General features: G+C 38.2%; 1 protein-coding gene across 1 annotated transcript; it reads right to left on the reverse strand.

Moving 5' to 3' along the window:
* Window positions 1-1,720: 1,720 nt before the first annotated feature.
* grxcr1a (glutaredoxin and cysteine rich domain containing 1 a) lies at window positions 1,721-6,793 on the reverse strand. Its single transcript, XM_087799056.1, has 4 exons — window positions 6,196-6,793; window positions 3,515-3,748; window positions 3,360-3,425; window positions 1,721-1,909 (listed from the first exon to the last, which is right to left on the reverse strand). Exons 1-4 carry the CDS (start codon window positions 6,589-6,591, stop codon window positions 1,730-1,732), a joined length of 876 nt encoding a protein of 291 aa, XP_087655182.1. The 5' UTR covers window positions 6,592-6,793; the 3' UTR covers window positions 1,721-1,729.
* Between the last annotated feature and the right edge of the window lie 6,262 nt (window positions 6,794-13,055).

Raw genomic sequence — 13,055 nt, forward strand, 5'->3', positions numbered from 1 at the left:
TGCGCGCATCTCAGTGTCATGTCTCGTCATGTCATCCCCCCTTTTCCCAGTCAGCTGTGCCACTGCACATTTTGTGTCCTTTTCATTGTTTATTTGCATGGTTGGATGTCAATAAAATATGAACACATTTAATATATTTTAATCCTAATATTGAGAGGTAAAAGGGCAGGGATGTCATGGCTGGACCGTGAACGCATCTCGCTTTGTTCGACTCGTTTGTTTTGCAGGCGAAATATCCAAAGACATCGTTAAAAAAAAAGAAGATTACAACATTAAACGCGTTCATGTTTTTTCCTCCAACAAAACGATTCCATTTGCTAACAGACGGGGGCGCAGTTATCCCACCCTCCCATCACAACATCCCTGTTGTTACAAAACCCCTGAAAGCATCACTCCTTAGAGTGATGTTGAATGTAACGTTTGGCTGCAGCATTTTAATTATTTCAGCATTATTTTTCCCCTTTTTTTCCCCTCTTTTATAATGTGTGTGGTATTTATTTTTTTGCAGGAATCCAGGAAGGTGAAGCTCGACCGTGGACCATTATCACCACCATCATCATCATCATCATCATCATCATCATCATCTCCTCCTCCTCCTTCACCATCACCGTGCTCTACGCTTTTAGCCTCTTTACGGTGCTGCCTTGTCTAATCATGTTCAAGCAGCATTGTACAGGGCTATGACGGCGTAGAGACCAGTCTTCCTTCAACAAAAAGATGCTTTTCTTAATAATTCTGCTCCTTGTTTTTAATATAAATTCAACTAGTATAGTCATTGTATTGTATCAGATAAACAGGTAACTGAATTTAAAATGATTTATTTGGTTACTGTCATTCGACGCTCCACTGTACAGATCCAGTTTCTGTTGTTTTTTTTCGACGGATGGATAATTGAGACGTCGACTTTCCCTCTCCGCTGTCAGTCGTGGACGTGCTGATGAAGGATTAGCAATTAGAGCTTCGAGAGTGAAGAATTCAAGTCGCCCCGTTCGGTAAACCGCTTAAATTTCAGGGTGACGGTGGTTCACGGACTCGTCGCCGGCAATCGACTGAATGTTTCAACAGTCATTTACATAAAAGGGAATCTTTCTATTCGTGGAGATCATTTTAACCCATAATAAAATGATAGCAAACATGTTCCTGACTTTTTAAACCTTATTCACATCAAAGTATAATGTTTATCTATGGGTGAAACATTAAAATATTTATATGCCTTAAAATAAATCATTAATGTATTTCAAGTGTTTTTTTTAATTTTTATTTAAGCCTGAACTCTTTTTCTTCTATCAAGTATTAACTCTTGTGTGATATACAGTGTGTGACTAGGAGGCAGAAAGAAAACATGGAATGTCTAAGAATTTTGTTTTTGTCAGTACAACCTTAATGATGTATGTATTTTTGTTCTTATCCTGATGTTTTTTCTAATAGATGTGCATTCATTTTAATCTAAATTGCAAATAAACAAGAAATTGAATCATAATTTCCATGACTGTATGTTGATCATTTGTTTCCTCAAGTTGCGTTATTGTAAGTGGGTCAAGTGAAAATAAAATAAAAGAGATTTTAATTAAAAGTTGCTCATTGTGTTTTTTTTTCCCTACAAAAAAAAGAGACAGTTGTTAACAAATTAACTTTATTAAAAATGCATGTGCTAACAATGGCCATGGAAGAAGCATCCTGCAGCGTGTTTGGGGTCCAGGGCCTGCTGAGGAAAGTCAGGTTCACCTCCTCAGTGACTGCAGCTCGCACAAGGCTGCAGGCCGTTCTCGTTGCAGGAAGTGCACTTGAGGGCCTTGAAGGAGTCTGTAAAGCAGTTGCGAAACACAGACATCTTACTGCCATGGCACATTGGGCACGGGATGAAGGCATAGCCCCCGCAGGTCTGGCACGTCTGGGGTTGCTGGACCCTCTGGAGGGGAAGATTAACAGCGGAGGTTACATATCACTTTCCGATTTAAAAAAAATAATAATAATATGTGTTTGTGAAATATCTTATATTGTCATAAAGAAGATAAATATGCTGCTACTACTTCTTTTTTTTTACAATGGAACAATAAATAAAAAGTGTGACAGCCTCATATGGCAACAAAAACACAAAATTATTATGGAAAAAAACTATATTATACTGTATGACTCGACTAGTGATGGTCTGATAAAGCTTCATGAGGCAGTGTCATTATTTTCAGAGTCCACTAGATGGCGGTCTCTGCACCGATTCCCTTTGTGTAGAAGACAACTGTTTTATTAAAACATTACATCATTTTTAAACTGATGGCGCCACCTACAGACCTCTCAACAACACGACATCATGAAGCTTCATAAGCCATCACTACGACTCAACACAGAAATGTGATGGATTTGTCAAAGAGCCAATCAGATGAGGAGCTCCCGCCTATTAGCTTAACCGCTATGGGAAGTACACAGGGTGAGAATTAAGTTACAAATGTGTACTAATGTGTGTTTATGGTGTTTACATGTTTACAATAAAAATTATTAGAAATGATTGGAAGAACTGATGATAATGCATGTTGACCAAGACAAAAGCTACGATGCTAATATCAATGACTTTAGCGCTATGCTACATATGTTAGCTTTTACAAACAAGTTGGTTTTAATGTTAAATAAAACATTGTTAAATATGCAATGAATTGTGTGTTTTGAGCAAGTCAATTTTAACCATAGTGTATTTTTATAAGACTGTTCAATAACATTTTTTAATAAGAAAATAAAAAATAATTGACAGCAGAGTTCATAATGTTAATGCCTCATTTTGTTTTCTTCTTCCAGCCTCTTTGTTGTCTCTGGCAGATGTCAGATATTGTTGTAAGTGCTTTATTCCAATTATTAACTCTATAATGTGGTCTCTCTGTTTCTATATATATCCAGCTTTAAAAATATGAACTACTGGATTTATTTTCTAGTTGTATTCCAGGATTATCACATTTTAACGCTTGACTAAACTTAACTAAGATCTTTTAATAACAAGATAAGTGAAATAACAAAATAATTAAAAACGAATCAAACTCTGCCACAAGTAAAGTACATTTTCATCCTGTGGCCTTTAAAATCCAGTCTTTGATAGCCAAACAGATCAAAGCTGATATTTTCCTCTGCCTGTAAACCACTAAATTAAGGCCCGGGTGACCTTTCTGCTGGTATTCTTGTTTAAACCTGCCCGCAGTCACATCAGTACCGACTTAAATGTCACTCTTTGAGTTCAACTCTTTTTCTCTAAATTAAATCTCCACGGGTTATCTCTTTTCCCACCTTCCTTTTGCAGTGATAAGACTCTCCCTTTATTATTGATGCGCATATCTTTGCTTCAGTACAAGATCATTTGTGTTTTTAATGAAACAAACCTCAATTTTTGTCAAAAGATCTTGAAGCTCTCCTGATTCATTCATGCCTAGTATTTTCTCAGCACCCTGGGGAAGAGTCGATGTACAATTAGGGAACAGTGACACACAGTTATATAGGTTTTAATAATAATAATCATAAGTAAAAGATGTCTTACCCCGAGGTAGTGTCCGTCGATGAACACCACAGGAAGTGAAGGAGGTTCTCCCACACGTTTGCAGCGCTCCTCCAGCTCTTTTCCATATTCAAAGTCCAGGGCGATGTTCTTCTCCACAAACCTCACCCGGTGGTTCTGAAAGATCTTGCGAACCAGCTCGCATCGCTCGAAGGTGGTCCTGACGACTCGAAAACTTGTCGTGTAGATCACAATACGCCCGAATTCAAGCTCCAACTATCGAGGAAAAAAAAAAAGCCAAAAGGGATTTTTTGTTCAATATGTTGAGCTCATATAATCAGCTCTTATTTCCACTATAACCATGTGAAGTCGTGAACTGCTCTGCACTTGTTAATCCTTTAATTAGTGGATTTAATGACGTCTTGTTCAGGACCTCACAATAGATGAAGTGCTGCTGTTCAAAACTGTCAGGCCGACTCTCCATGAGAAGCAGCACTCTGTTCCTCACTGTGTCTCTCATCCTCCTAAAATCTCCTGGCACAGAACAAGCAAAAGTTGTTACTGAACTTTAAGTGACTCATAATCTGCCTTAATCTCAATTAGATCATTAGGACATCTGGGTATTGTCTGGACTGTGGTCACATTAAGCCCTTCCTGCTTCTTTCTGCAAGTTTAGTGGTAAAATAGAAATAAAGCAGCTTGAAGAACACTGTCACAATAACATGATATTCATCATTTTATTTTAAATACTATTTTTAGAACTACTGTGCCATTTTATAAAACTTTTAAAATCATAAAAGATCTTGTGTTTTGTAACGTCATTTTTATCTTTGGATCACATTATTGCAGATACAGGGGCAATGATACAATATTTTGCGACATTGCGATAATGTAGGAACAACGATATATTTGTAGTAATGTCTGAGGACTTACATTTACAGACTGCATAACTCTTGACAAATTCATAACTGCTTTAATTGTTTAGAAACAAAGTATGTCCAAATGTCAGCTATAAAAGCAGCTGTAGTCGACTGTATCCTCTTGTCCTCAACAATCGCCAGAATGCCACAGGATTTCATTGTTTCTTCAGTAGTGACTGCTGCCCTCAAGGGGCCAGAAGTTAATTGCAGCATAAATGAACAAATGCCATGATTTATTGCATGTTAATTTCAAATTAAAAAAAGGATACAGTACTGTTGATTATCGCTACAGTATCGTAAATTGCGATATTAAAGTGTATTGATATTTTCTCACACCCCGATTAATAACTACATTATCGTTAAAATCAAGTTATTTTGTCTCTTTTTTTTTAAATGTTCTTTTATTTTTCATATATTGGTGTATACTTTCTCAAATGCTCTATTTCTAGACAACAAACATCTGATTTTATTTATTTTCCCATACATTTAGACAGATTTGTCTAAACAAGAAGGAGCTGTCTCGCCTGCAGTTAATACAAAACTCTGCAGCGAGAATTATGACCTGCTCTAGTAGAAGAACTCACATTTCCCCTATCCTTAGAACTCTTCACTGGCTTCCAGTTTCTTTCAGGATCAATTTAAAAATTCTGGTTCTTACTTTCAAAGCTATTCATGGTCAGGCTCCTCCTTACATCACTGATCTGATCCAGCCTTACACCCCAGCTCGGGCTCTGAGGTCTGTGGATCAGAATCTACTGATGGTTCCTGAACACGGTTCAGGACCAGAGGAGAGAAATCCTTCCAGGCTGTTGCTCCTAAGCATTGGAACGATCTTCCTCTCTCTCTGTGTTTGATGATCTACTGACTCCTTCAAGAAACATCTTAAGACGTTTTTATTTGTGCTTTTCCCTGATTTTCTGGGACTCCTGTGTTTGTCTTATATGTCTTAACCTTTTAAAGTATATATTTTAACTGTGTATTGTTTTTGATCGCTTTGTGACCCTGGTCTAGGAAGGCGCTTTACAAATAACCTTTACTTACTTACTTACACAAATCTAAATATGTACTTATTATTTTGAGTGCTCAATGTTGAATTTAAATCTAGATTCCATCTTATATAGACAATTTCCCACTGGAGACCTCCTGAGGGATCAATAAAGTTCTACCTACCTATATCCACCTTTTGATTAAAAAAACCTAAACTTAAATTAAATTTATTTACGTACTTAACTAAAGCATGTTAAATGAGGCATTGTCATCATAAATAACTTATAAATCAGGATAACATCTTATAAAATATTTGTTTACCTTATGTATTTAAATATGTGTGTTTTGTATTGGATGATGTTGTGTAAGTATGTAATTTAAAATAATTACAAAGTGATGTTAGTCTGTATTTTGGTCTGACCAGCACCATAGTGTGGTTTACCACTGCTGTCCCTCTCTTGTCGGGCAAGGACAGGTTTAAACAAAAGGGTCAAAGACAAATAATCCGCTCTAATCTCAATTACGAGGTTTATCACGTCTGCTGTGAAAGTTTTGGGATAAACTCTGCAGCAAAGTAAGAGTTACCTCAGAATGTGCAACATGGATTCTAAAAAGCAAAGTGCTGCAGATTCATTAACCTGATTAGTTTCTCTTGAATCACTTAAGCAAATGTGTCATTAATCATTAATCAAAGTGTGTCCTGCTTTATTCCCGGACCATGTCGCCCCATCGCGGCAGGTATTTGGATTCAAACCAACAAGTGCTCGGAACAATGACACGTTGATAAAGTGCAGTAATCAGATTGAACATACTTACACTGTTGGATTCCGAGAAGTTTTCAAAGAGAGTCTGACCGGCGCTCACTTTGTGCTTCACCCCCCTGACAGTTCCATTTTTACTGAGGATGTTGACCCGCTTCGTGGTGAAGGACCAGTCCTTGGTGGCCCCGGCGTACACGAGCAGATCATCGGGTTCACTCTCACTGTCGTCCAGCTCCGACCCGAGACACCCGTGCAGGTGTGCATCTCCTCCAGTGGTGGACGGGGTGCTGGCTCGGTCCGAGCTGCTGGTACAGTCCGAATCCAGGGAGTCGCATGCTCCTTCTTCTTTGAAGATCTCCTTCAGGACCCTGCCGCTGTTCCCTGAAGCCACGCGGAACCTCACCCGCTTCTGCGGCTTGTCCTGCTCCGGCATGACCCGTGTGTCCTCCATCGCAGAGCCTTCAGCCACATTACATGGTCCACCAGCTCGCAGTGCAGCTCCTTCCTACTCATCGGAGGTAAACACTCAGACACATTGGTTTGTGTCTTGTGGATTACAACCACGTATAATCCTCACAGTGTGAACCGATCTAAAAAAGAACGGTGGAGCTAAGCTGCCTCAGTCCGGCTCACACTTGGTGAATAATACATGTTTGTTTTCCATAGCAACCCGGTGAGCTCAGTAAAACGATAGCCGAGGCTCAATTATTCATCTCACTTAACACAGTTTCTGCAAAACTACCTCAGAAGTTCTCGTTTTCAGATGGACCTGATTTCACTCACTCAGCTTCAAACTTCTCAGGAAAATGGGTGATGTAACTTTTTCATCCACAATAGAGGCAGTCGAGGCTCATGTAAAGAGCTTTTAGTCCTTAAGAGAGTTGAACAATCCCACGTTTTTCAAGAGGATTTCATTTCTTTATCCAAAACTGAGGCAGCCGTTAAGATGCTTCTTCCTGTCCCCCAACCAGACAAGTCAAATGTACCTGATTTACAGTATAAAATCATATTTTGATATAACTGCATGAATTGAGGTATTAAAAAAACAAAAAAAGTTAAAATCACATATGAAAATATTGGTTGTATATAATTAAATCAATAGAAAAAACCTTGGTTATTGTATAAGTTATTTAAATACTGAATATAATCAAGGATGTATTCATTTTTAAAGTTTGAGTAGACACGTTGAATCATTGTATCTCGGCTCAAAATACCCTTTGACCCCCATATGACCTATTAACCTTTTTCCTCTTTACCAATCTGGTTATAGTGTAATATTTGTTTTGTTACTGTAGCTTTTATGAGTTATTGTTTTGATTTGTACTTTCTTTTTTATAGATGATTTATACAAATCTATTTAAAAATCCTACACATTTTATACTCAAACATAACTATTTTGATTGTTTTCGGTATATGTGTGCGTCAAAATAATGTTTCTTTAAAAAAACATCCTAAACCCAAAGAAATATTCAGGGAATTTTTTTTTTAATTTCACTGCTCTTTTTGAACTGAAGCTAAGATTATAAAAAAATAGTTTTCAACTATAGAAAAATTCACGTTTTTGAACCTGGGAAAAAAAAACCTCATAAAATGAATAAGGAGACAATGGTTTGGTAGAAAGAAACAAGGTGAGATAGTTTGAATCTTCTTTCAGCAGCCTGGACTTGAACCTTTACATCAGCGGATTAATTAAGTGAACGCTCAGTCTGTCTCTCCCTAATTGGAGATTATGCCGAGATGGTGCCAACCTCTTTTTTCCTGAAAATTAATTAAATTAAACTAGTTGCAAAATTTAAAAAAATGAAGAAATCAAATTTTTCAATATATTTGTTATCTAATATTATTTATTGAAAGAGGAATTGAATGTATTAATATAGAAAAATGACAAATAGTGAATAAATATATTGGCTTTATATCATATTCTCATATTTATAATTTCTTCAGTCACAATAGATGCATTTTACTCAAACTTTGTTCACTGTTTTGTCTCCATGTTGCTGCTGTGAGGCGTGTGCTGTGATCCACACCTGCCCTCGCTGTAAGTGGATATTGTGCGACCGCATGTTGTGTCACACTTGGTGTGCAGGTGTTCACCGGGCGTCTGGACACAGCCGAGCGGGACTCAAACATATAAAATGACACAATGCGACAATACAGCACGGACGCCCGGTGAAAACGACTGTTTTCGTTCTCTTCGTGTTGCAGATGTCGAAGCAGCTGCCAGGAGACGTCTGCTGGGATCCAGGCTTCAGGTGAGACATCCTTGAGTGACACCGACTGTTTCTCTGACCCCATGCGGGTCAGTTGAGAAAATCCATCAGTCTAGTGTGTCAAACTAAGATTTAGTGACAACTTGCTGCTGCATTTGGATCAAATCCACAATCATATTGATCTGAAGTGACCTGCAGCTTTATCTAAATGATGTTGGAGAGTATTACCCATAGAACAGCTCTTTGGCTGACTGCCTTATTTTTTCAATCATCTCTTTCCAACCCTTTCAAAAGAAAAATCACAGTAAGCGTTTTCCATGTTTTCAACCAGAAAGTTTACAACTGGTTCCGCCAAATATCTTTCAAAGTTATTTATACTTTTACTTTTACTATACTTTTATTATGCACCTAAGGTCCCTGATATAATCTTATATGTTATATATATATAAATAAAAAATTAATAATTAAAAACCTTGTAGAAGTAACGCATAATCGTTGTTTTTAGGTAATTTTAAACTTCATTTATATTTGTTGACTTGGCTATTCCTAACAATGCTAGCTAAATTCTTTCTGATATTATTTGGTAAAAGAAAAAAATAATAATCTTAGAAGGTTTGTATTTATTATTTATGAGGAAAAAAAACTTGCTACTTGCCGGTTAAACTGTTTTTTTTTTCTTAAATCTACAATAATGACTTGAAACTGTTGTTCTTTCATTAGTGTTTTACTTGTTGTGTGTGTCTGGGTGTGTGTGCTTATCTGTGCGTGCGTGTGTGTTTTCTAGTGAGTGTGCACAGGTTTGTGTGTGTGTGACTGTGTATGTGTGCATCGGTACGAGTGTGTGTTCGTGTGCAGTTGTGCGTTTGTGTACGTGTACATGCAAGTGTGTGTGCGTGTGTATGTGTGTGCTTTGGCGCATGTTCGTGTGCATGTGTGTGCATGCATGTGTGCGTTACAAGAGAGAGAGAAACTCAAGGTCAGTCCACGTCATTGTCGAGAATGATCACGTGGTTTCAAGTCGGAAAGTATGTGAGTCAGCAAGTTGGACCAGATTGTTGCAGCATCGTGTGACTGAGGGTTTAAAGTGTTCACCTGTGAAGGGAGTCTTTAATTGAGAAGCAAGATGGAGAACTCTAGAGCTGATCTGAAGAGAGAATCTTTCTCTTGTTCCATCTGTCTGGATCTACTAAAATATCCCGTCTCTCTTCTCTGTGGACACAACTACTGTAAGATCTGTGTTGAAGGTCACTGGCAGGACAAGATCATCTCCGAGTGTCCTCAGTGCAGACGGACCTTCAGCGGGACACCTCTCCTGCAGGAGAGGAGCTGAGGAATGCTGGACCAGCTGATGATGACCTCTGCTATGCTGATCCTGAAGATGTCTCCTGTCTGCACTGGGAGGAAGCTAAAAGCCCTCAAATCCTGTCAGCTGTGTCTGCTCTCCTACTGTGGGGAACATCTTAAGCCTCATCTTGCTCATTTTCTTGAAGCTCCCGCCTTCAGGAGACAAAAGCTGGTCCACCCGTCCAAGCAGCTACAGGAGATCACCTGTTCTGAACGATCAAGGAGGAGAAGAAGACTTCATCTGTTCGCTCTGTGTGGACCAACGCAAACATTGTGACATAATCTCGGCCACAGCAGAGAGGAAGGAGCGAGAGAAAGATGTCGAGGATTTGAAAGAGAAAGGAAGAAGTAAAGCTGCTCCAGCTGGAGGAGAAGAACATCAGCATCTCTGCTGATGAAGCAGTGAAGGACAGTCTGAAGCAGATGATCCAGATCCTCTGGAGAAGAACGTCTGACGTGGAGCAGGAGATCAGATCTCAGTGAAGACAGAAGCTGCTCGAGTCAGAAGACGTCAGGAGCAGCTGGAGCAGGAGATCCATGAGCTGAAGAAAAAAGATGCCGAGTTGCAGGAGCTGTCACTCACTGAGCGTCTCGCCCTCTTCCTCCAGAGCTTGACCTCCCTCTCAGAGGTCACTGAAGACACGCTCTCCTCCACGACCCACGACCAAGCTCACCACTGCTTTGAGGAAGTAAGAGCAGCCGTGTCAGCCTGCAGAGATGAACTCCAGGACCTCCTGAGAGACACGTGCATCAACATCGCAATGATTACAGAAAGATTGAAGATAGAGAAAATCTTGAAGTAACTGGTGGATTTTGCGATGACTTTGTGAGCTGAAAGTCTGCACAATGCAGTTTGGCCCAATTTGTCCGGAGAGTCATTTCCGCTCAGACAGCCATCACTTTACTCTCCCTGGTTCCAGGTCAACTTCCACCAGGGGGCAGAGTGCAATTTAATTACAGCTTAATGTCACACTGACCAATCACTCTGTGGGGCTGAAAAGAAGCACTGAAGCAGCTGTGGTTTGATCTCATCTGTGAGATTTGGCAGCTGCCTTCCTTTTCACAGCCAGAACTGGACACTCACAGAATCTTAAGGATTTTCATTATTCCTTTTTATACTGTATAAATATACAGTATATGTATATATATATATATATAAAGTTAAGCTGCTGCAAGGTTAAAGATACATTAGTTATTTTCTTAGTATTACCTTTTCAACTGCTGCAAAGACGATCAGATGTTTTCTCATCTTGAGGAAGTGAAGCCGTCAGTCGACCATAATATAGGTTGTCACTTACTGTATTGCTCATGTAGGGAAGTCAAACATTTCTTTTTTACTTTAAGCCACGTTTACTTTTGCTCCCTTGGTGACTTTTGGTCAAAAGAAGATGAAGTTAAATTATAGGATACAGTTCTTTCAGCTAATTTCAAGTTTTATTTAATCAGAAACCAGAAAGCAAGTGGAAATTAAATAAAATAATCACTAGATCGCTTGTTTATTTTAGGACAAATGCAAGAATAATACAAAATTAAAAAGCCTTTTGTGCATTTATTTAGAAATAAATATAAGCATTCGATTGTATTATTTACATAACTTAAATTAGATCAGTTTTTAGTTGATGATGGAAGCTAGAAATTGTATTCCATGCCTCATCTAGTCAGGAAATCTCCTGTCAAGACAGGAGCTAACTTACTTTACTTGTATGTTAACTTTTATATTAAACCAGATAATTTTTTTGTGATTTATTTATTAATCTCCTGTTTTAAGGTGTAGCAAGTGTGGTAGAGCAGGTCAACAAACAGTTGGACCCAAACAATATATATGATATATTGTATAATGCGTTTAATTTTGTCTTAGGTCTGCTTACAAGTTGGTTTTGTGCAACAAAAGCTGCCTCTCAGAACGATCTCATTTCTAGGCTGGAACAAATATGGTTTGAGATTCCTTGCCAAGTTGAATTATCTCGCTGCATGGATTTATAATTTCTCTAGCGTGGAGGAAATGTATGCTATATTATATTTCATCATATTTTCTGTTGTTTTTAAATTGTAAATGCCGGTTGGTAGATCATTTACACAAACTCTCGTATCATTTCCAGTCCTGCTTACGCTTGACGTCAAATAGGAAGTGGAACAGTAGGTGCTAAAACCTTCACCTTCATTTCACCAAGTGATAAACAAACGCCTGGATCTAACATTTGCACACGAGAAGAATCTTTACTTAGCTTGTGCATACTTTACATCACTTTCAGTCAGCAAATGCAACAACCTTTTGTAAACTGCAACAAATACAGAAATTAAATGGATTTAAATCAACTAAGAATCACAGAAAGAAAGGCTGTGTTTTACAAATACCCCGGAAACATCTCATTGTTATTCTTGGTGATCTAAAAACAGATGAAAGTGTTTGCATTTAAAATGAACTACATCTTTTTTTTTATGATGACTTGTGTTCTTCTTTGTTCTCACATGAGTCACAGTCATCCAAAATTATATATATAGTTACAATGAAGCAGCATCAAAGAACAGACACATCAGGGAGGGGGTGCATTTTTCTTTTAAAGCCACGGATGAAGATGTGATAGAAATCCAAAGCAATTCTTGTGCTTTGCAGTGGACACAGACTGTGATAAGTTCTTTGAAGCCTTGTTTTCCGATTGATTTGCAATAAAACATAAAAGCCATTACATGTTATAGACACAGACTGAGGAGGTTGGCTTCATCTTGTCACTGTTGCCTAGCAACCACTAGAGCTACAGAGCCAAATCCCTGTGGTGGCGTGCTGATGTTGAATTAGGTGAAGTGGGGGAAAAGAATCTTTAGAAAGAGATGAGTTGGAATCACAGAGCTGTTTTTTTCACCTTATTTCTTATGTTTTTTTTTTTCTTGGACACATTTTAACATTCACAGCTTAACTTTTTCATTGCAACAAAGAATTAATAAGATTAAATGTTACCTTGTCATTGTATTATCCTAGTCATCCAGTAAGCTGCTTTGGAATATACTGGTTGTTTTTGTTGTTTTCCACTTACCTGCACTTTGTTTTAATATAATTGTCGAAAATAGAATGTCAATCAATAGACAATTTGCATTTATTATAATTTTAATAATTTTAATGATTTAAGTTGGTACAAATTTTGAGGAAATGATCCGTCATGGATAATTCAAATGGTTAATTCTGCATATGAAGAAAGCATAAAACATTTCTGGTGGCTGCTGTTTTCTCAGTGGACAGCGAGGGCGCTGTTGCAGCACAATCCTCAGCTTCAACGTAATTAGCATTTTGACTGCAGTAAGGAAGAGAAAGCAGCAGTGTTACTGGAACAGCTTTGTTCCTCCGTCATGTTAACAGTAAACAGTG

Source organism: Callionymus lyra, chromosome 9 (assembly GCF_982586985.1).
Source record: "Callionymus lyra chromosome 9, fCalLyr1.hap1.1, whole genome shotgun sequence".
Classification (NCBI taxonomy): Eukaryota; Metazoa; Chordata; class Actinopteri; order Syngnathiformes; family Callionymidae; genus Callionymus; species Callionymus lyra.

What these genes read in the sequence shown, in the direction of transcription:
- grxcr1a (XM_087799056.1), bottom strand. Translation starts at nt 6,591, where the DNA reads ATGGAGGACACACGGGTCATGCCGGAGCAGGACAAGCCGCAGAAGCGG. An exon ending in ACTTCTCGGAATCCAACAGT is followed by an intron (nt 3,749 to 6,195) that starts GTAAGTATGTTC and finishes TTTCCTCGATAG; the next exon opens with TTGGAGCTTGAATTCGGGCG. An exon ending in ATCTTTTGACAAAAATTGAG is followed by an intron (nt 1,910 to 3,359) that starts GTTTGTTTCATT and finishes CTTCCCCTCCAG; the next exon opens with AGGGTCCAGCAACCCCAGAC.